The sequence below is a fragment of the Macrobrachium nipponense genome, chromosome 44 (assembly GCF_015104395.2).
Source record: "Macrobrachium nipponense isolate FS-2020 chromosome 44, ASM1510439v2, whole genome shotgun sequence".
Classification (NCBI taxonomy): domain Eukaryota; kingdom Metazoa; phylum Arthropoda; class Malacostraca; order Decapoda; family Palaemonidae; genus Macrobrachium; species Macrobrachium nipponense.
In genome coordinates this window covers 44396280-44420239 of record NC_087221.1, presented here as the reverse complement: position 1 = coordinate 44420239, position 23960 = coordinate 44396280, and the positions used below count along the sequence as shown (strand labels likewise).

At 39.8% G+C, this 23960-nt stretch overlaps 3 protein-coding genes across 3 annotated transcripts; 2 read left to right on the top strand and 1 right to left on the bottom strand.

Annotated features, from left to right (window-relative positions):
- The first annotated feature begins 5436 nt into the window (after positions 1-5436).
- Positions 5437-6583, top strand: LOC135203868 (uncharacterized). The gene has a single exon (XM_064233818.1). It carries the CDS (start codon positions 5448-5450, stop codon positions 6453-6455), a length of 1008 nt encoding a protein of 335 aa, XP_064089888.1. The 5' UTR covers positions 5437-5447; the 3' UTR covers positions 6456-6583.
- Positions 6584-14967: 8384 nt separating this feature from the next.
- Positions 14968-17503, top strand: LOC135204262 (uncharacterized). Its single transcript, XM_064234388.1, has 2 exons — positions 14968-15028; positions 15967-17503. The coding sequence occupies exons 1-2, from the start codon at positions 15017-15019 to the stop codon at positions 17251-17253; spliced, it is 1299 nt and encodes a 432-aa protein (XP_064090458.1). The 5' UTR covers positions 14968-15016; the 3' UTR covers positions 17254-17503.
- A 2322-nt stretch (positions 17504-19825) lies between these two features.
- Positions 19826-22476, bottom strand: LOC135203867 (uncharacterized). Its single transcript, XM_064233817.1, has 2 exons — positions 22455-22476; positions 19826-22053 (listed from the first exon to the last, which is right to left on the bottom strand). The coding sequence occupies exons 1-2, from the start codon at positions 22464-22466 to the stop codon at positions 19960-19962; spliced, it is 2106 nt and encodes a 701-aa protein (XP_064089887.1). The 5' UTR covers positions 22467-22476; the 3' UTR covers positions 19826-19959.
- Between the last annotated feature and the right edge of the window lie 1484 nt (positions 22477-23960).

Below are 23960 nucleotides of genomic sequence, written 5' to 3'. Positions count from 1 at the left end.
AGCAAGAAAACAAGGGAGGAACTCAACGAGAAATACAAAGTACAAGAGAGGATTAAACAACACAATAGAAGATGTAAAACAGAGGCTTAAGGCCAAAGCACATAAGATCCAACGGTACATGAACAGGAATACGGGATACCAACAAACAAAGCTATTCGGAACCAACCAGTAAAGACTATACAGCCAACTAAGATGGGAAGACTACCACCCAGAAATTCCTGAAGCCGAACCAAGTAAGAGACTCTGGGAAAACATATGGAGCAATCCGGTATCACACAACAAACATGCAACATGGGTCCAGGAAGTGAAGGAAGAAGAAACAGGGAGAATAAAACAAAGATTCACAGAGATCACGACAGACACAGTCAGACACCAACTAAAGAAAATGCCAAACTGGAAAGCCCCAGGTCCCGATGAAGTCCATGGATACTGGCTCAAAAACTTCAAGGCCCTACACCCACGAATAGCAGAACAACTCCAGCATTGTATCTCAAATCACCAAGCACCCAAATGGATGACCACAGGAACAAGCACATCCTTAGTACAAAAAGACAAGAGTAAGGGAAATATAGCCAGTAAGTACAGGCCTATCACCTGCCTACCAATAATGTGGAAGTTACTAACAGGTATCATCAGTGAAAGGCTATACAACTACCTAGAGGAGACAAACACCATCCCCCACCAACAGAAAGGCTGCAGAAGGAAGTGTAGGGGCACAAAAGACCAGCTCCTGATAGACAAAATGGTAATGAAGAACAGTAGGAGAAGGAAAACCAACCTAAGCATGGCATGGATAGACTATAAGAAAGCCTTCGACATGATACCACACACATGGCTAATAGAATGCCTGAAAATATATGGGGTAGAGGAAAACACCATCAGCTTCCTCAAAAATACAATGCACAACTGGAATACAATACTTATAAGCTCTGGAATAAGACTAGCAGAGGTTAATATCAGGAGAGGAAAAGCAGTGAAGACGAGTGGCTCAAGAGTGCATGGAAAGAGGGACTGATAAAAGTAGACGAAGACCCACAGATATACAGAGAAAGGAGAAGGACAAGCAGAACAGAGGAATGGCACAACAAACCAATACACAGAGAATACATGAGACAGACTAAAGAACTAGCCAGCAATGACACATGGCAATGGTTACAGAGGGGAGAGCTCAAAAGGAAACTGAAGGAATGATAACAGCGGCAAAAGATCAGGCCCTAAGAACCAGATATGTTCAAAGAATGATAGATGAAAATAACATCTCTCCTTTATGTAGGAAGTGCAATACGAAAAATGAGACCATAAACCACATAGCAAGCGAATGTCCGGCACTGCACAGAACCAGTACAAAAAGAGGCATGATTCAGTGGCAAAAGCCCTCCACTGGAGCCTGTGCAAGAAACACCAGCTACCTTGCAGTAATAAGTGGTAGGAACACCAACCTGAAGGCGTGATAAAAAACGATCAGGCAAAAATCCTCTGGGACTATGGTATCAGAACAGATAGTGTGATGCTTGCAAATACACCAGACGTGACGTTGATTGACAAAATCAAGAAGAAAGTATCACTCATTGATGTTGCAATACCATGGGACACCAGAGTTGAAGAGAAAGAGAGGGAAAACATGAATAAGTATCAAGACCTGAAAATAGAAATAAGAAGGATATGGGATATGCCAGTGGAAATTGTACCCATAATCATAGGAACACTAGGCACGATTCCAAGATCCCTGAAAAGGAATCTAGAAAAAAACTAGAGGCTGAAGTAGCTCCAGGACTCATGCAGAAGAGTGTGATCTAAGAAAAGTGATGGACTCCTAAGGAGGAAGGATGCAACCCGGAACCCCACACTATAAATACCACCCAGTCGAATTGGAGGACTGTGATAAACAAAAAAAATAATAATGATACTAATAAAGATTTGATGTGGTCTACTGGGTAAACGTCACCAAACTGGTGCGTACTCTTTCTTACACTTAAAAATTGGCTTTCTGGCCTCATTGTGACTTATTACCTCTCGTACCAGACTGACAAAGTTTGTTGAATGTTTCATTAACGCTTGGTATTTGAACAGGGTAGGAATGCTGTAGGTTAAGGTTCAAATTTTCTATTACAACATTCGGTTTTGGGGCGATCATGATCTTAAGGATTAGTTTGAGCTTGGTTTTAACATAATGATGAGGTTAGATTGTATTCTGGATTTTACTGGTAGTTGTTAGAGCATTTGGAAAATATTTTTGTATGTTAAAATTGAAGCAGAATTCATTTTCATATAGAACATACTGGAAAGCTTCGATACAAAGCACGCAGTCTTATAAATATTTTGAGAGGGGATGCAAAGTTAAAAAATGCTAAAGAGAGAGAGAGAGAGAGAGAGAGAGGAGGAGGAAGGAGGAGAGAGAGAGAGAGAGAGAGAGAGAGAGAGAGAGAGAGAGAGAGAGAGAGTTCTCGTAACCATGTTGGACGGTATTTGAACGTCAATAAATGAACATGTGCTACAATTTCTTAGAAGAAAGGAAAGTAACGAAATATCTAAAGCAAAAGTACTGAAAGAGAACACAAGAATGGTGTTCTACAAAGAACGTTTTACATTACGGCCGGAGGAGATGGTAGTTGCCTGTTGGAGATTGTGGGGTAAGGATGACTACTCTCACCACAGAATGATTATAATTGACTGATGCTTCTTATCTCTTTTGTCTTGGCAACTTTCAGTATCAGCGATGATTTTCGATGTGAAACAAAATGAACTTTTATAAATTTTACGTTGGAGTTTCATTAATCGTAGACAGAAGTCTGTAGTATTTCTATCTCCGGTGAAAAGGAGTGTAACATTCACTGCGAATAATTGTGTTTAGATGCTGTTTTCATTAAGAATATACTTGTTACTCTTTTTAGTATTGTTATATCCAACAGCAGCAGCAGATGAATCTTAAAATGAACCTTGACAGTGATAACGCTAATTTCATGCTCTGCTTAGGAACTATAAATAAAGAGGTCGTGTTTTCAATTTGAAAGTCACATATCACTAAATTTTTTTCGATTTTGGAAAATATCATGAAATCGTTCGCTTTCTGTTGCCCTTGCCCTTTTTTTTTTTTTTTTTTTTTTTTTTTTGACCTTTCGTGTAGGGAGAGTTACTCGAAACACTGTGTGTAAATACAGGTAGTTTCTTTCCATTTAATTGATAATTAGTTTCGTTCATTCGATCACTAAGAGCATAGTTCGTTTTCACGAAACGGAGTATAGGCTCTCCTCATAATTTCCATGACATGAAAAGAAGTTTGCGTACAGCTGACATGGGTTATGAGAGATTAGATGAATTAATAATAATAATAATAATAATAATAATTATAATGATAATAATAATGATAATAATAATAATAATAATATTAATAATGATAATAATAATAACAATAATAATAATAATAATAATAATAATAATAATAATAATAATAATAGCTCACGTTTCCTTGATATGGCACAAAGTTCAGATTCAGTAGACAAGAAGGAAAATTCAGAAGACCCCAAATTCTGTCAGCAGTCGATAGGATCAGGAGAACCTAATATTTCTAGATGCTGGGGAATATTCTGAAAAAGAATGAGTGTTTTGTGGTTTGGTAAAGTTCAGGGGAATTGTCTTCTTCCTTTGGCAAGAGGTTAAGCTCTGAGGAGAAATTCAAATTTCTTTGATAACGTACAAAGAAGCCCATTGTTGCACAGTAGTTTTCAGATCTGTTATGTTTGTAAAGGATTCCCGATAGCCTCATAAAGAAGGTAAACGAGTTTATAGGCACCACGAGTTCAGAACAAGAAAATATGACCTGTTAAAGCTGACTATCAGGACTAGAATATATTTGTAAAATGAGCAAAACTCATATAAAAAGATAAATTGGAATGTGTTAATCTCTTCGTTTTTTTTTTATTCGACCACTTTTGACTGTTGCTTAACGAAGACAAATGAAGTTTTTTTTTATAGTTTAACGGTGAAATAATATGGCGTATTTTTATAGTTTGTAGTTTGTCCCCTGAGAATGCAATGATCACTATTTTACGATATCATAAATCATCCCCACAGTTTACTTAATTTGTAACATAAAATAAAAGAACCCTAATAATGAAAATTTTAAAATGGAAATCTTGTAAGAAGTTCCTGAAGAAACCCTTAAACCATCATTCTACGTAGTGTTTCCAAAGATGAGAAATGACAAAAAGATAAAAAAAAAATGAAGAAAGGTGGAGTTAGGTTACGAAGCGGGGTAGTGGATGGGTGGGGTAAGTGAAATGGAGCAGTGTATATAAAGCAGGAGATTATGCTCAGCAGTCACACTCATTTCTCTCCTCTCCTGCTGACACCATGAAGCTTCTGGTGAGATGAAACCTCGTTCGTTGGTCTTGGCGATAGATTGATCTGTTTCTAGAAATAGCTATGAATTTCTTTGCGATCGTACTCATCATCCGTAGCTGAATGACTGTTAAAGTTTGGTTCATATGTGTGCATATCTATAAGTTTTCATGTCATGAAAAAAAAAATGAAAAACAATTCAGATCATTATGCAACCAATGTTGCTCTGGTCACACAAAGTTTTAAAGTAAAGTAATTATCTTTATTTTAGGAGAATTTATGAAAACTAGAGATGGATAAAAAATGTAAATTAAATGGTACAAGTCAATTATTGTGGGAAATCGTTTAAGCAGGGTTTTGCTTGCAGGGAAAAATATTGTTTCTTTTTTTATAGACGCACACATCCGCACACACACACACAGCGACACACACACGCACACACACACACACACACACACATATATATAATATATATATATATATATATATATATATATATATATGATATATAATATATTATTTATATATAGATCATACAATTATACATAATATATAGTATATACATATATATATAATATATATATATATATATATCTCATATTATATATCTAGCGAGTAAACAAAAAAACAGAGAGAGAGGAGAGAGAGAGAGAGAGAGAGAGAGAGAGAGAGAGATTATTTTGCCATAAATCATAATTTAACTGCAAAACTCTAAACTCCCAATGCATTGTAGGTCTTCGTCTGTGTCCTACTCGCTGCTGAGGCAGCCAAGTTGCAGGGCTACAATGTACCACGTCCTGGTTCGGCTGGAGGTGACCTTCTGACCTCTGGAGGACATGTCCACGGGCACTCTGGACCCTCCTTCGCTGGCCCAGGACAGACATCCTTTGGAGGACAAGTCCATGGGCACTCTGAATCATCCTTTAGTGGCCCAGGGCAGATATCCTTTGGAGGACAAGTCCATGGTCACTCTGGACCCTCCTTTGATGGCTCAGGACAGACTTCCTTTGGAGGACAAGTCCATGGTCACTCTGGACCCTCCTTTGATGGCTCAGGACAGACTTCCTTTGGAGGACAAGTCCAATGGTCCACCTCTGGACCCTCCTTTGATGGCTCAGGACAGAACTTCCTTTGGAGGACAAGTCCATGGTCACTCTGGACCCTCCTTTGATGGTCCAGGGCAGCAAATATCACTCGGATCTGGAGGTGTCTCTCCATCAGGGCTATCTGGAGGCTTTTCGTCCCAACCTGGCATTGACGTCTTCCATGGAAGTTGCCCCCAGGGACAAGTTCGCCATTTCGATGGCACATGCGTAACTCCCGAAGTAACGAGAAACGTATTTGCTTATGCTGCTCCTGCACGAGAACCCAAAGCCCCACTGACTCCAGTAAATATCCCTGTACCCAAAGAAGAGCACAACATTGTCTTCATCCGTGCCCCAGAGGAAGCTGATGGACCAGACCCCATCATCATTCCACCACCCCAGAAGAAGAACATCATCTACGTACTCAACAAGGAATCCGCACAAGAAGGACCTAAAGTCATTGAAGTACCAGCACCTGAGACCAAGAACCCAGAAGTTTATTTCGTAAACTACGCCGATGGAGAGACCCCAACTCTTCCTGATGGAATTGACTTCGAAACTGCCCTGAACTCTGCTATCCAGTCAGAAGGTCAGGTCATCGGTGGCAGCACTGGTGCCGGTCCATTTGGCGGATCAGCCTCTGGCATAGCCCTCGGGGCGGTTGGTCTAAGCAGCGGTGGTTTCGGTCTTGTTGCTGATGACAGTGGCGAAGTTCATCTTTCAGGCCAAGGAGGAGGAGCTGCATTTGGGGGAGCAGCTTCACTGGGAGGAGGAGCAGCTTCATTTGGAGGTGCAGCTTCATTTGGAGGAGCATCTACATTAGGAGGAGGACCTTCATTTGGAGGAGCAGCTTCATTGGGAGGAGGACCTTCATTTGGGGGAGCATCTACATTAGGAGGAGCACCTTCACTGGGAGGAGCAGGTTCATTCGGTATTTCTGGTTCTATTGGTGCTGCCGGTTCTTCAGCTGGATTCCAGGCTCCAGCAAGCAACTTCGGTGATGCTCCTCAGCGCCTCTATTCTACTCCTTAAACCATTTCGACTCCTGAACCGATTACGAACCATCCGACTCGATATCTATTTGTCTTTCATTATTTATTTCAACAAGTCAAAATCGCTTATGAATCTTAAATAAATAAATTATTCACTAACATACATTTCTGATTGAATTCCCAGCTGATATTTTTTTTATTGCTATTATCTGCTTTATTGTCGAAAGGCCTGTAAGGCGGTAAAGCAACCAACTGAGTGCTTTGTCTTGTGAGCTATAGGTTGCTTCCCACTAGCTTTCCGACTTCTTGGTCTGTACTGTTTTCCAATTTTCACAATTCGTTCTGAGAGAAGACTTTCAGGTCAGCTCTAAAGGTCTAGAATTGCAATTATGTAATTAGTTCAAGTACATTATAATAATGATAATAATAATAATAATGATGATAATAATAATAATAATAATAATAATAATAATAATAATAATAATAATAATAATAATAATAATAATAATAATAATACCTTACTTCCCAGAGGCTTCAGGATCTGGTTTTCTGATAGTAATGAAGCTATTAAGTAACTAAAATGCTATGTGATAGCTTGCACTTGACTATGCTTCAGATATCTGACAGCTAAAAGCAATTTCATACAGTTCCTAACCTAAACCAATTCGTTCTCTACACTTGACATTTTCTTTGATGAACAATTGGTTATTTGTAGTCAGTCAGTCTGACGATCATTAGAGTCACCTTAGTTTAGGTAAACTTTATGTTTTCTTAACATGGCAGCAGGTTTATATAAAGTTGACACGATGCAGAGTCCAGACAAATATAATAATAATAATAATAATAATAATAATAATAATAATAATAATAATAATAATAATAATAATAATAATAATAATAATAATAATAATAATAATAATAATAATATTTTGGTAGAAGACCCTCTTTTATGCAAATGGAGTTAAAAAGAATGGCAGAATTAAGCAAGTTGATTTTATATATATTCTCTTCTCAGGTTCAGTGATGTTTCTGAGTAACTGTCCAATATTCATATTGGGAATTTTCAAAAAATTATAAATGCTGAAGGTAATCTTTTATTAGAACAGGATCTCAGGTCCAGGACAAGCAGGGGTCGTCGCCAGTGCTGGTATTATTCCGTAGACGTAGTTCAGTTCTGGGCCGGGGTCGTCTTTGGTGAAGGGCTGGTATTGGTGCTGGTATAGCTGGTATAGATGGTATCACGTGTCGTTTCGACCTTCTCGCAGGTCATCTTTGGACGAGTCGGTTGAAGGACTGTAGCAAGAAAGTCTGCGGGGGCGGTATTTATAGCAGCTCGGACCTAGAGTTGGATTCTCATTGGTCGGCCCGGTCTTGGGTGAAGTCGTGGATCTCGCCTCGAATGTCCTGGAGATTCTGTCATGCGAGCACCATAGTAGTGTGCCTGGGGATAAACGTCAGGAATTTCGTCTGTAGCAAGAGTCCTATCATCCTGTGGGGGCTCCTGATTATCTGGAATTGTCAGAGGGTCGTTTACTACTCTCCGGGCGGCGGTGGGAAGGAGAAACGTTTCCTGGGTGTCATGGTAATCGCTCTATAGTGAGGTAAAATATATTAAAGGAAAGGAAATGCATTTTCTCCAAGTAGGTCTGCAGCTAGGAGGCATTCGCACACGTGTTGGAGGCGCCTGTTCTCATGATTGTTCGAGAATTGCCATGTGGGATATGGAACTCAACAGGCGCCGACGTGTTGTTAGAAACGCTGCGAATTATGATGCAACATTTCGTCTAGATCCTTCTAAAAAGTTCCTGTTGGGAGTCTGTGACGTTCACTGTTATGCTCTGCCCCCTTCAGCCCCGCCCCAGATCGCCGTATATATACCCTGAGGAAGTAGAGATCAGCAAAGAGAGCGGCGAGAGATAAGCGAAGAAGGAAGAGACGAAGTATAAAAGAGGAAGAAGGTGCCCGAGAGTTTGATTAGAATCAGGTCAAGTTTTCCAGTCAGAGAGAGAGAGAGCAACAAAGATATTTCGACGTTGAGCAAGCCTTCAGAGAAGAAACGTCCTACAAGGTGGTTTTGAGGAGTAACCTGCCCTTCAAGTATCAAGAATAGACATTGCTTTCTGCAGTACGGAGTTAGGAAGACGTCTAAAGTTCTACAACTCTCCTTTGCGAAGCCATTGTTGCGAACATTGATTTTGTACAGCTGCAAAAAACTAGCAAGTATTTCATTACCTCACTGTTTCCCTAGTTCCCGTATTGTAAGATTTTACTTTTGTTATGTAAATAGGAGAAACCATTCTGCATTTACCTTTGTTAGTAGGCTTGTAAATAAACCTTTGTTCTGTTTGTGTTTCTTTCTATATTCGTATCCCCAGTTTCAACTGTTGGTGTTGAATATTATAACATCGAACCTGTAGAGGACCTCGGGTGTCCGTGACACTGGGTGATATTTAAATTGGGTGTCTCCTTTCCTATATGGAGATCTTCTAGGAGGCGCAGACGTCGGGGATTCGTTCTCTGGTCTATTATTTCGTAATAATAATAATAATAATAATAATAATAATAATAATAATAATAATAATAATAATAATAATAATAATAATTGTAGGGCCTACAACAAGAAATTAAGGGAGAAAACAAGTGAGGTCAATGAAATAATGGGCATAATACACATCACCAGTATCACAGAAACAAATAACTTGGCATATGCAGGAGCAAGATTAGTAGCAGAACTGATGGGGATTCGAATCATTCCAACCACACCACCAGCACAACCAACCCAACAAAAACCAAAACAGCAACCTCCTTGGAAAAAGCGCCTGGAAAAGCAAATCATGGTGATGAGATCTGACTTGAGTAAACTGAAAGAGATGGCAGAAAAAAGGCTAAGAAGCAAGAAAACAAGGGAGGAACTCAACGAGAAATACAAAGTACAAGAGAGGGGACTAAACAACACAATAGAAGATGTAAAACAGAGGCTTAAGGCCAAAGCACATAAGATCCAACGGTACATGACCAAGAATAAGGGATACCAACAGAACAAACTATTCGGAACCAACCAGAAAAGACTATACAGCCAACTAAGAGGGGAAGACAACCACCAAGAAATTCCTGAAGCCGAACCAAGTAAGAGACTCTGGGAAAACATATAGAGCAATCTGGTATCACACAACAAACATGCAACATGGCTCCAGGAAGTCAAAGAAGAAGAAACAGGGAGAATAAAACAAAGATTCACTGACATCACGACAGACACAGTCAGACACCAACTAAAGAAAATGCCAAACTGGAAAGCCCCAGGTCCCGATGAAGTCCATGGATACTTGCTCAAAAACTTCAAGGCCCTACACCCACGAATAGCAGAACAACTCCAGCATTGTATCTCAAATCACAATGCACCCAAATGGATGACCACAGGAAGAACATCCTTAGTAAAAAAAGACAAGAGTAAGGGAAATATAGCCAGTATCTACAGGCCTATCACCTGGCTACCAATAATGTGGAAGTTACTAACAGGTATCATCAGTGAAAGGCTATACAACTACCTAGAAGAGACAAACACCATCCCCCACCAACAGAAAGGCTGCAGAAGTAAGTGTAGGGGCACAAAAGACCAACTCCTGATAGACAAAATGGTAATGAAGAACAGTAGGAGAAGGAAAACCAACCTAAGCATGGCATAGATAGACTATAAGAAAGCCTTCGACATGATACCTCACACATGGCTAATAGAATGCCTGAAAATATATGGGGCAGAGGAAAACACCATCAGCTTCCTCAAAAATACAATGCACAACTGGAATACAATACTTACAAGCTCTGGAATAAGACTAGCAGAGGTTAATATCAGGAGAGGAATCTTCCAGGCCGACTCACTGTCCCCACTACTCTTCGTAGTAGCCATGATTCCCATGACAAAAGTACTACAGAAGATGGATGCCCGGTACCAATTCAAGAAAAGAGGCAACAGAATTAACCATCTGATGTTCATGGACGACATCAAGCTGTATGGTAAGAAAATCAAGGAAATAGATACCCTAATCCAGACTGTAAGGATTGTATCTGGGGACATCAGGATGGAGTTTGGAATAGAAAAATGCGCCTTAGTCAACATACAACAAGGCAAAGTAACGAGAACTGAAGGGATAAAGCTACCAGATGGGAGCAACATCAAACACATAGATGAGACTGGATACAAATACCTGGGAATAATGGAAGGAGGGGATATAAAACACCAAGAGATGAAGGACACGACCAGGAAAGAATATATGCAGAGACTCAAGGCGATACTCAAGTCAAAACTCAACGCCGGAAATATGATAAAAGCCATAAACACATGGGCAGTGCCAGTAATCAGATACAGCACAGGAATAGTGGAATGGATGAAGGCAGAACTCCGCAGCATAGATCAGAAAACCAGGAAACATATGACAATACTCAAAGCGCTACACCCAAGAGCAAATACGGACAGACCATACATAACACGAAAGGAAGGAGGGAGAGAGGACTATATTTTAGAGGGACTGAGTCAACATCGAGAACAGAGCACTGGGGCAATATCTGAAAACCAGTGAAGACGAGTGGCTAAAGAGTGCATGGGAAGAAGGACTAATAAAAGTAGACGAAGACCCAGAAATATATAGAGACATGAGAATGACAGACAGAACAGAGGACTGGCACAACAAACCAATGCACGGACAATACATGAGACAGACTAAAGAACTAGCCAGCGATGACACATGGCAATGGCTATAGAGGGGAGAGCTAAAGAAGGAAACTGAAGGAATGATAACAGCGGCACAAGATCAGGCCCTAAGAACCAGATATGTTCAAAGAACGATAGACGGAAGTAACATCTCTCCCATATGTAGGAAGTGCAATACGAAAAATGAAACCATAAACCACATAGCAAGCGAATGCCCGGCACTTGCACAGAACCAGAACAAAAAGAGGCATGATTCAGTGGCAATAACCTCCACTGGAGCCATGGGACACCAGAGTTGAAGAGAAAGAGAATGAAAAAATGGATAAGTATCAAGATTTGAAAATAGAAATAAGAAGGATATGGGATATGCCAGTGGAAATTGTACCCATGATCATAGGAGCACTAGGCACGATCCCAAGATCCCTGAAAAGGAATCTAGAAAAACTAGACGCTGAAGTAGCTCCAGGACTCATGCAGAAGAGTGTGATCCTAGAAACGGCACACATAGTAAGAAAAGTGATGGACTCCTAAGGAGGCAGGATGCAACCCGGAACCCCACACTATAAATACCACCCAGTCGAATTGGAGGACTGTGATAGAGCAAAAAAAAAATAAAATAAAAAATAAAATAATAATAATAATAATGTGGAAATTTTTAACTTCGTCCTCTTCCAGAAGGAATAAGAGTTTATACTGAACTTTTCATTTTGCTAAAGGAACGCCGAGTGTTTCTGAGAAAAAAAAAGAGAGATAAAATAAAATTCTCTTAGCAGCCAAAAAAAAGGTTTAAAAGCACCGAACATTGCCTTAGCTGGACGCAAAGATCAAAAATAAAAAATTAAAATAAAATTATATAAAAAATAAAAACAAATAAAATTCAGACAAAGTGAAAGGGAAAACAAGCAAAATTATTCCAAAACTCTTGTCAGAAGCCAATAAATTTTCGTATCCAGACAGCATCCATGACACGGCCATAGTTGTCTTAAGGAAATGCATTCATTATATGAGGCCGCGTCCAAGGACGACGTGTATCTGTCCCGCTAAAGTGAGTGAACAGCCACCTGGAATTAACTCACCTGGTAGACAGGTAGACAAGACAATAGTGAAGTGTATGGTCTCATAAATTTGTATGAGAGAGTGAGAGGATATTCTTGACATAAAGGAAATTTTTACTCGGTTATCTGGGATATTCTTTGCACCGTAAGTTCTTAAGAACGCTTAGAACTTGGAACACCTATATCTAAGAATATGCTCTTGTTATACAAAAATAGGGAAGAACATAGATGCACAGATATCGGTGCCTGAGAATATGGGTGCCCAAATCAAGCTGTTCCTGTAGACAAGCACGCCTTTTCAAAAGATACAGGTTAAAAAGTTTTAGAATACAGAGGAATCTAGAGAAGTTCACATTTTAGACGTGAATGGCTTCAAGAACATAAAACCAATGGACTCTTGGGTTCATGATTCATTTGATTGATTGATTGCCAAGTTACCTGGCGTTACAATTATTAGGATCATTAGTACCGTTTGAGACTTCCATATTATCAAAGAATAATCCAGCTTAACTTTAGTCATAAAAAAAAATCTTCACCAATTTATATTTCAAACAATATTATAAACGTCTGTAACAGTTTCCAAAACAGGTTTTTGCTTCCATTGACTGATGGAAGACTACAAATGATTTTGCGACGGTGTTTTAATTACTTTGACCGAGAAGAAAAAAATATCATTAAAATAAATGGGTTGGTTTTGAATGCCAGCAACATACTTACCACTCTCCTCCAGACCGACCCTCTAGAAGGCTCACGAACTTGTTTTTTTTAATAAATAGAAAACAAACGACCAAACTAACAAGCAGAAAAGCACCAGTGAAAGACCCGACTGCCTTGGCAGCCTAACGATCGAGAATGCTAAAAGATCCTTAGTGAAACTTGGGATTAGGAACGACGTAGCATCATCAGGGTCAGAACATTACCTCAGGCAATGTCTATGTTGGCCGTGACCTCAGGAAAAGAATGCCTGAGGATCTTCTCCCAGGGAGGATTAATTGAGAGAGAGAGAGAGAGAGAGAGAGAGAGAGAGAGAGAGAGAGACGCTTGAGCACTTCCTAATTATGTTACCTTACTTGTCATAATTATGTTCGCATCTTCAATCTTTGCCGAGGTCTAAGGGATTTTGAAACCTCACGTGAGCAAGAATTAAAGAAGCACATTTAGTTTGGTGTATTTTCGTCACCAGTGTGTGTGTATATATATATATATATATATATATATATATATATATATATATATATACATATATATATACTGTCATTATAACCGGTAATACCAGAGTAATAATTATGGTATACAATTATGAGACGCCTCCTATATTTTACTTTAGTTACATCAATAAAATGAAGGAAATTTAATTAACAATTTCTACCTCAGTTTTAAGCGTCAGCTTTTTTCTAATTTTTTCCTTTCAATGATTTTAGTAAAACATTGAGGGATATGTTACTCTTTTATTTTACGCGTCGGATTAATCTCCCAAAAAATGAAACTTTTTGAAAGTTGTTTTCCCAAACAAAGGCCTAGAGAGTAAAATTATACCCTGTTATGTTCTCTCATAGGTTACCGGGTTTGTAAAAGGATCAGCTCAATAATATTCATTTTTTTTATTTGTGGTAACTATGAAACAGAAATCTGCCTTAATTCCGAAACTAGTTGCATTTGCTAATTATATTTTTTTCATCAATAGATTGAAAGTATAACTCGACAGGCTGTTTCAATACTTTACAAAAATGATTTTATACTGTTTTGTATTATCTCTTCAGTTATTATATATATAGATATACAAAATGTATGCAAATCCCCAAATATTCACCCAGATATTTCGTTAATATCCAGTTCACTGTTCTGACGTATGTGAAAAAAGTTCACACACACACACGCACACACACAGAACACACACACACACACACACACACACACACACACACACATATATATATAATATATATATATATATATATATATATATATATATATATATATATATACATAAGATACCTTCTCAAACAAATATGTAAAATTTTTTCACATCAGATATTCAAAACTGAATGAATAAATTCTTAGAATATGAATATATGCCATCATTGAAACGTCAGAAAAATTAGAATACGACCTGGAATTATTTCAAGAGGCACAGATATTTCGGATTGTTTATGAACCTGGATTCTTGTTAGTCCTTGTCCTCGTTTCAGATCACTTTGCTTGCTTTCATCTCGGACTCTGGCGACTGCCTGCCTAAGGAACGTGGGGTTTCCCTTGATTATAAAGTCAGAGGAGAGAGAGAGAGAGGAGAGGAGAGAGAGAAGAGGGAGAGGGAAAGAGGAGAAGGAGAGAGAGATAGAGAAAATTTGGCTATTTGAAGAGGCGGGGGGGGAGGAGGGGGAGAGAGGAAGAGGAGGGGAGAAGAGAGAGGGAGAGGAGAGAGAGAGGAGGGAGAGATTGCTGCTATTTTCAGGATTTGATAAGTTTATTCTGGCAAAATTCTCTGGCAATGGTTGCTGGAGAGAGAGAGAGAGAGAGAGAGAGAGAGGAGAGAGAGAGAAGAGAGAGATCTGCTTGAAGGCGAAGGATATCTTGTATGAGGGCACAGAAAGAAACAGCGGTCAGGGCAATGTTGTAGGATACGTAAGGAATGGGATGGGCCGGGGATAGGGGTCTTTCCTGGGTTTCCTGAAAAGGCTGGGAGATGGGAGTAGAAGGGGTTGGGCGGGGGGTGAGGGGGGAGGAGTTGTGGGTTGTCTTGATTGGAGGTCAGGCAAGTAGAAGGACTCAAGGGAAGCCATCCTGGTATATATAAGCCAGAATGCTTATCCTATTCAACATTAGGTCTTCCATCCTCCAAGCATGAAGCTCCTGGTAGGTGCCTCCACTTGATTTGAATATTTAACAAAGCGTGCAAGTTGCGTTTTAGAAGCAAATTTGCTTGTATGCTGTAGTCTTTGAGTGTTCTTGTGTCTCGTGGCAGGGTGGGGCTACTCTGACAGGGGTTACTGTTTTGATTTTGACTGTGTGTTTGTGTTTGTGTTATTTCCTTGCAAGTTTCACAATTGCAACTCGAATAGCCTCTGGGACTTATTGCCTTATTGTCCTACTTAGCATCTTGCTCTAGAGGATCAAGGTTTTCTGAAATTATTAGTTTCGACTCTGGCTTTGTTTGTGTTTTGTTTTCTTGCAAGTTTCACTAACATGTGATTAATGCAGAGGCATTAACCCTCATTCCGCTCGCTTCATACAGGGCTCGAGACCTGAATGTGTACATGATTTTCTTGGCAGAGTTCATTGAGTAAAATATCTCTTCCAAAGACAGTAATTTTTTTTAGTGTTGGTTTATGTGTGTGTGTGTGTCCCCCTAACGCTTGTTAAAATAGCACTATGAGTGATATTTAATCACCGTATTTTTTTGCAAAATACTTTTATGAACATAGAAAAGTGAAAAGAATTGTTTCTAAACGAAAACATTATCGATTTTTTTTCTAGGAATCCCCATTCAAACGCTAACGTTAAAACGCTTCGTCCTCTATAATTACTTGGATTTTTAGGTAACTACTATATCATTAGCGACTATCATTACCTGGGGTATCCTTAGTAATAAGGGAGAAGGCGAAGGAGTACCAATGTATGATTTAAATCTTGAGTCCATAAACGAATCTTAATACCTCGTATAATTTTTTGTTTGTTAACTGAGGACATATTTTCTTGTAGGGATGTGTGTCACCCAGCTCTCCTACAACCTTGTTGGTTGTTCGTCACTTGTGGCTCTTCTATATTTTTAATCCAGTTGGATTTCATTCCAGATATTCATATGTGCGCTCGTGGCTGCAGAAGCAGACAAACTTGATGGACTTGGTGGCTACACACCACCAAGACATGGTTCGACAGATGTAACACTGTCGTCTTTAATCAGGTCTGATGGTGCAGGCCATCACTCCTCAACAGCAGGAAGTACCCGGCATTCTGCTGGCCAACAGCCTTCAGCCTTTTCTTCGGTAGGAGTTGGCCAGCAGCCCTCAGCCTTTTCTTCAGCAGGAGTTGGTCAGCAGCCCTCACCCTTCTCTTCAGTAGGAGTTGGTCAGCAGCCCTCAGCATTTTCTTCAGTAGGAGTTGGCCGACAGCCCTCAGCATTTTCTACTACAGGGGTTGGTCGACAGCCCTCAGCCTTTGGGACTGGCGGGTTATTCGGTGTTCATGCACATGTTCATGCACACCACTCACCCACTGGTAATGGCCAGCAACAAGCTTTCCAACAGACAAGCTTTGGTTCTTCTGGTATCCGCCATTCAGGTACTACTTCCGGTCACCTACGAGGATCTGCTCCATTCCCTGGAAAGTGCCCCGATGGACAAGTGCGCCACTTCGATGGGCGCTGCGTGACGCCCGAAATTTCAAGGAAATATCTGGTCTACACTGAGCCAGAAAAGAGAGCGAGGAAACTCCCTGCACCACCCGTGGATGTCCCTCTGCCGAAGCTAGAGTACAACTACCTCTTCATCCGCACGCAGGAGAAGGATGATGACGAAGCAGATCACATCGTTATTCCACCGCCCCAGCAGAAGCATGTCATCTACGTCTTGAACAAAGAGGCTCACAGCCACGAGCGAGAGCTGATTGAAGTACCGCAGCCCGAGCAACACAATCCAGAGGTCTTCTTCGTCAACTATGCCGAAGGTGAGACTCCAACGCTGCCCGATGGCATAGATTTCAACACTGCCTTGAACTCAGCCATTCCTGCAGAGAGTCACGTCATCGACAACAGCGGCGAGCTCGGTTTATCTCCTGGAAGGGGCGACTTGGCTAGCACTCACTTCGGTACTGGACTCACCGCCGTGACTGGATCACATTCTGGATCCCATTCCAGCGAAGAGCACCTCGGCGTAGATGTCAGGGGTTTCGGCAGTTCAGGAACTGATAGCCATTTCACAAGCAGCTTGGGTGATAGTACTTTTGGGACGCCCGCAGGAAGTGGTCACCACGACTCCTCAGCTGAAACCGAGAGTGGTCCTGTATTTTTGGGCACTGCTTCCCTGGGCTCACAAGCTGGCGTCAGGGGTGGTACCCCCTCACAGACTTATGGCACCCCTTGATTTATTCATTAACTTGAAATCCTTTTATAATTTATAGACCATATTATTTATTCATTCCATAATCATATGAACCATGTTGCTAATTATCCTGCTGCATGAACCAATATTATCTCCGATGTCAGAAAGATAAGTTATGATCTGTATTAGATTAAAAGTGAAACAGTGCAAATCAGTTCCATTGATTAGTTGTAATCATTACTTAAGCTATGAAATACTTAGGTCGCAGAAATAAATTTTGATGCATTTCCAATTAACATTTCTCGATTATCCCAAAAATCTCAGGACCATCCAATACAAAAAACCAAATTATTTCGAGATTTGAAGATATTTAGATTTAGCACGAGCATCGAAGTGCAAACCTTTCTTAATATTGCGTGACTTTTCATGGTCGCATAGTATGAGTATCTAGGGAATGAAATGAAGTGAATTCTTAATTATTTATCAAATTCGAGGTCAGGGAAGCAGGCTTCCGCTCATGGTTGGTCTTCATAAATACCATCGCTAAAATTTGTCTCCAGATCTGGTCTGGGTTCAGACCAAACCCGTGTCCAGATCCAAAAACCATTCCTGCACTTGAATCCAGACCTTTTCTTGATCTGTATTCAGACCAGTCATGGATGCGCAAATGCACCCCTTGTAATATATATATCAGATGCTTGAGTTTTTTCCAACACACATTTTAATCTGGCATTCGTCTTATCAGTTCAGTAATCCAGTGGATATTGCCTGCGGTGTGTATAATACTCGCCTATTTATTCTCAGAAAATGAGACAACTATTTTTTTCCTAATGCAATACCAACAAGTAAAAAATGTCCTGTGGTGTCCTCAGCCATGGCCCATAAAACTCGTGGACGCTGGCCTTGAAACTCAGCCACGGTCCCGTGTGGGCTTTGTTGTCAGTACCAATAGCGTTGCCAGAAGTACGATTATGACTAAATTTAACCTTAAATAAAATACCAACTACTGAGGCTAGAAGGCTGTAATTTGGTGTCTGATGATTGGAGGGTAGATGATCAACATACCAATTTCCACCCCTATAACCTCAGTTGTTTTTAAGATCTGAGGGCGGACGGACAGACAAAGCCGGGGAAATAGTTTTCTTTTACAGAAAACTAACAAACAAATAATACTCATTTGCATTCCCGTAACTTCAAACACTTAACGCTTGGGCAAACACAACTGCGGTACTGACGTTTATCTTTACGGTTTTTGCTTTAAATTCATTCTTTTGCATGTTTTGGTAAATGTTGGTTTAAGCCGGATAGAAAATAGTATTGTGCATATAATGCTTTAAATATTATATGTAAATGAATTGGTATATGCATCATTACAGCCTTGAGTAATGTGGATTATTTATTTTCTTAATGCTTTAAGAAATACGCACACAGATATATATATATATAATATATATATATATATATATATATATATAATATATATATGTGTGTGTGTGTGTGTGTGTATGTATATATATACACACACACACACACACACACACATATATATATATATAATATATATATATATATACATACACGAATATAGATAATTGCAGACAAAAACAAGACCATAGCCATTACCATAATCAATGTTAAACATCCACGTTCTGTATGCTTAGGCCGCACACAAGATCACTCTAAATCAAACAAATAAAACCACAAAGAGACCGTGGTAAACAATCATCAAACCTGAAACGTCTAATTTGCCCTTCAGCAAATGACTAACCGAATCACGTTCCAGGACGGCATTTAGATTGTGCAATACGAAACGTTGCGCGATTTCCTTATCACCTCCTGACCACAACAGGCAAGATCAATTTTTTATTTATAAAAGCCAAAAGGTTTGCAGTCATGCGAAAAATATATGTAGATACAAATTATCGAAAAAGATACACATCAAATGTTTACCTTTAAGTTCAGCTGTTGATATAGACCTAAGTTTTGTATGGACTTCTCTATAGCAACTTAATGTATAATTATCAGGGGAAGTTTTATCGAAACTTTTAAAATTATGCTGAAAATAATATTCAAACGGAATAAATCTTAACGCATGCGCGCAAGAGATTCAACATACTACAGATATTGATAATCTGAAAAATATATGTAGATACAAATTATCGAAAAAGATACCACATCCATGGTACTGCAAACATCAAAGTTAACTGCACATCATGTACTTTAGCACATCAAATGTTTACTTAAGTCAGCGTTGATATAGACCTAAGTTTTGTATGGACTTCTCTATAGCAACTTAATGTATAATTATCAAGGGAAGTTTTATCGAAACTTTTAAAATTATGCTGAAAATAATATTCAAACGGAATAAATCTTAACGCATGCGCGCAAGAGATTCAACATACTACAGATATTGATAATCTGAAGTTCCACATAAGTACATGATTATAATGGTGTTATAAAGATTGGCTGAAGAGAGCCAATGGGGTGAGTGAGGCCTTGTTATCTGTCTCTTTAATTTGAAGTTTTTACCTCAAAAATATTTTAGTATTTTCTATGAAATTATTGCTAAGCTTTGTACTCAGGGTTGCGCACAAGATTGTACTGAAAACGCAAATAAAAATATAGAATTTATTTTCGGAAAATCATCAACATATCGTAGTATTTTTAAATCGATATATATTTTCGAAAGGTCGAAAGGGTTAAGTCACTACAATCCATTATCATTTCGTGTCATGGGAGGTCAAGTGATCAGGGTGTGGTGTAGAGTCCTTGTGGCTCTGCTCCTACGGCGGGAACAGAAGGGGCTTGAGCAGCAGAAGTTACCCCTGGGTTGATGCCGTGCTGGACATGGATACCAAAGTCGTTTCCAGAACCAGCTGGAAATGCTGAAGGGCTTTGTACAGCATCAGCTCCTGCAGAAGTTACTCCTGGGTTGATGCCCTGTTGGAGATGGATACCAGCGTTGTTTCCAGAACCAGCTGGATATGCAGAAGGGCCTTGAACAGCATCAGCTCCTGCAGAAGTTATTCCTTGGTTGATGCTTTGTTGGAGATGAATACCAAGGTTGTTTCCAGAACCAGCTGGAAATGCAGAAGGGCCTTGAACTGCAACAGCTCCAGCAGAAGTTACTTCTGTGTTGATGCTGTGCTGGTGGTGGATACCAACGTCGTTTCCAGAGCCAGCTGGAAATACAGATGGGCCTTGAACTGTACCAGATCCAGGAGACGTTACTTCTGTGTTGATGCCGTGCTGGTGGTGGATATCAACGTCGTTTCCAGAACCAGCTGGAAATACAGAAGGTCCTTGAACTGCAACAGCTCCAGCAGAAGTTACTCCCGTGTTGATGCCGCGCTGGTGGTGGATACCAACGTCGTTTCCAAAACCAGCTGGAAATGCAGATGGGCCTTGAACTACACCAGCTCCAGCAGACGTTACTTCTGTGTTGATGCCGTGCTGGTGGTGGATACCAACGTCGTTTCCAGAGCCAGCTGGAAATGCTGATGGGCCTTGAACTGCACCAGATCCAGCAGACGTTACTTCTGTGTTGATGCCGTGCTGGTGGTGGATACCAACGTCGTTTCCAGAACCAGCTGGAAATACAGAAGGTCCTTGAACTGCAACAGCTCCAGCAGAAGTTACTTCTGTGTTGATGCCGTGCTGGTGATGGATACCAACGTCGTTTCCAGAACCAGCTGGAAATCCTTTATTCTGGTGGTCAGCAACAACTGGTACTGAGCTCCCTAGAGCTTCTTCAGCAGTGGTGACACTGAAATCAGCAACAACACCACCAGCACCGTCATCCCCATCGTGCTCACTAGAATCGGCAAATTGACCACCTATGAGTGTTCCCTCGGAGTGGATGGCTGATTTGAGGGCTTCCTCAAAGTCAATCCCGTCGGGCAGAGTTGGGGTTTGCCCGTCGGCGTAATTCACGAAGTACACCTCAGGGTTCCTTGGGGGAGGTGCAGTTACTTCGATGAGCCTTGGGCCTTGTTGTCCAGACTCTTCATTGAGGACGTAGATTATGTGCTTCCTCTGAGGAGGTGGCACGATTATTGGCTCGAGTCCTGCGTTAAGTTCCTCCGTGTGGATGAACACTATGTTATGTTCTACTTTGGGCAGAGGGAGGTCCTTGGGAGCTGTGATTATCTTGGGCTCTACTTCAGGGGCAGAATAAACAAACATGTTTCTGGTGACCTCAGGCGTTACGCATCGGCCATCGACGTGGAGGATTTGTCCATCTGGACAAGAGCGAGTGGATCCATCGAGCTCGGAGGGCTGCAAAGATTCATGACCAGCAGGATCTCTCGGAGATAGGCCTACTCCTTGGAGGTCATCTTCAAAGATGGGGGTATTGATTGGAAGCTGGGCAGATCCGTCAGCAGAAAAACCAGATAGTGAAGGCTGGATTGGTGCGTCAGCAGAGTGACCATGCACCGAATGGCGGATGGACGTGTCAAAAGAGTTCTGGGTAGAGCCATGAACAGAGAAACCAGGAGCCAGTTGCTGTTTGGATGCGTCGAATGAAGAGTGGGCAGGACCATCGGTAGGGTGACCAGGTACTGAATGCTGGTTGGACGTGTCGAGTGAAGGCTGTACAGAGATATCAACTGCTGAAAGCTGGTTAGTCAAAAGGACTGACTGGTCAGATGGGATAGATAATGGTCCTAGATCAGAGGCGAAGGTTTCCTCGTCAGAATCCACTCTGAGAGTTAATTCACTCTGTTCAGAGACGTCGGAAAGGGACAATGTCTTTAACGATACGTCTGCATGACCCTGTACTGGGGGAGGATAACCCTGGAGTTTGGCTGCCTCTGCAACGAGGAGGGCACACAGGAAGACCTGGAATTCAAAACAATGAGTATTACGGATACGGCTTGACTTTCAGCAATTAAGTGGACTAACGCAGGAACATCATCTACCTCTCATGGGTTCTCTTTCGAGATAATATCATGACTGAGATAAGAAAAATAATGTAAGCATTTAACAAAAATGGTTCATCTCATATTAAAAAAACATGTCATCTTGCTAATGGTTCAAATTCTAGCTAAGTTTTACCAGGAATCATTATTTTGTTTTGAGATAGAATATTTTAACATTCAAATGTGAATAACGCCAAAATTAGGTGATTTACTTATTAAAAGAAAAATAAATCGAAATGTTTAACAGTGTCTGAAATCTCACGGAATATAACTTAGTTTGTTTCATAGAAGGTAAACAGAAAGAGATATTAGAGCGCTTACCAAGAACCTCATGATGTAAGGAAGGAAGGAGAAGTAATGATGCTTGTATGAACAGATTTCGGGGCTTATATACTTCCATCTCTCTCTTCCTCTCTCTCTCTCTTGGGAAGCACACCCCCCTTCAGGGTATCCATGCTTTTCTCTCCCCTTTCCTCTCCATTTCCCTTTCTCTCTCTCTCTCTCTCGTCTTCCCTTTCTCTCTCTCTCTCTCTCTCTCTCTCTCTCTCTCTCTCAGCGATCCAAGCATACTGCTTTTGGCAGGAATCTTCGTCATACCTTGGAAAGCAAGTATGATGAGATCTGCTCCTCACTCACTTCCTTAATACTATTTTGGATGAAACCTTTCTTTATTTCTATTTGGTTTTTATGTTTCATCTTATTGTATTTGAGGGTCGGCATTTCTTTCCGGTGAATTTCTAAATATTTTCGTGGGCATTAACATATAGTCTTTCGTTTCTATTGGTACATTTTATTACGAAGCAGCCCCTCGTGTGTTAATATAAGTTCCTTATTGTGACCCATTAACGCTCGCGCCAAGCTACAAACGTTTGTCGTTTCTTATATTTTGCTATAATAAAAACCATCGCTTAACCCTCATCTTGTATTCGAACTTAAGGCCAAAATACGACTTAAAATTCACATGACAGAACAATTTTTTCGACATTATACCTCGCAGAACGTCAGCTGCGTTGGTTTTCCTATTATGGCTATTAGAAATGCTTTCAAGGACTCACCTATGCAAGATATTTGCATGATATCCCGTAGGATCTCAGTAAATTCAGAAAAAAACGAGTTTTTCATTCCTTAGGCTTCATTTCATTGTTTTGCTTTTGCATGCGACAAAGTGGGAGTGAAGATAAAGGAGAGTTATTTCTAGTGAAAATAAACGTCTGGAAATATGCTTTCAGGATTTGTTGGATATTGCATGGAATTTCTTGAAAAATACAAGGGCAATAAACAAGAAACTCTGATAAGTAATTGTCAATAAACAGTCGTAGCTTATTATTATTATTATTATTATTATTATTATTATTATTATTATTATTATTATTCATGACCAATAAAAGCATGGCATTGCCAAATATCTATCGTGTACTGCTATTAACATTATGTTAAATCATTTATTGCCTAGTAAGAAAATGCTTCATGATATATTATTATTATTATTATTATTATTATTATTAGTATTATTATATTATTATTATTATTGTTATATTATTATTTATTATTAGTATATTTTATTATTGCAAAAACCTTAAATAAGAAACAAAATATATATAAAAAGAATGATTAAAAAATTATAAAAGTACAAAATTATGTAATTTTTTGGAATATAAATAACTATGGATTGGACTCCCGTTCAGCTGACCTATACAAATTTTCATTTCAAAATGAAAACTAATTGTTTTACTTTGCTTCATTAAATTGCAAAGGATATCACCAAGTTTTCTTTCATTATTATTATTATTTAGAAGATGAAATTTACTCATATGGAACGGGCCCATA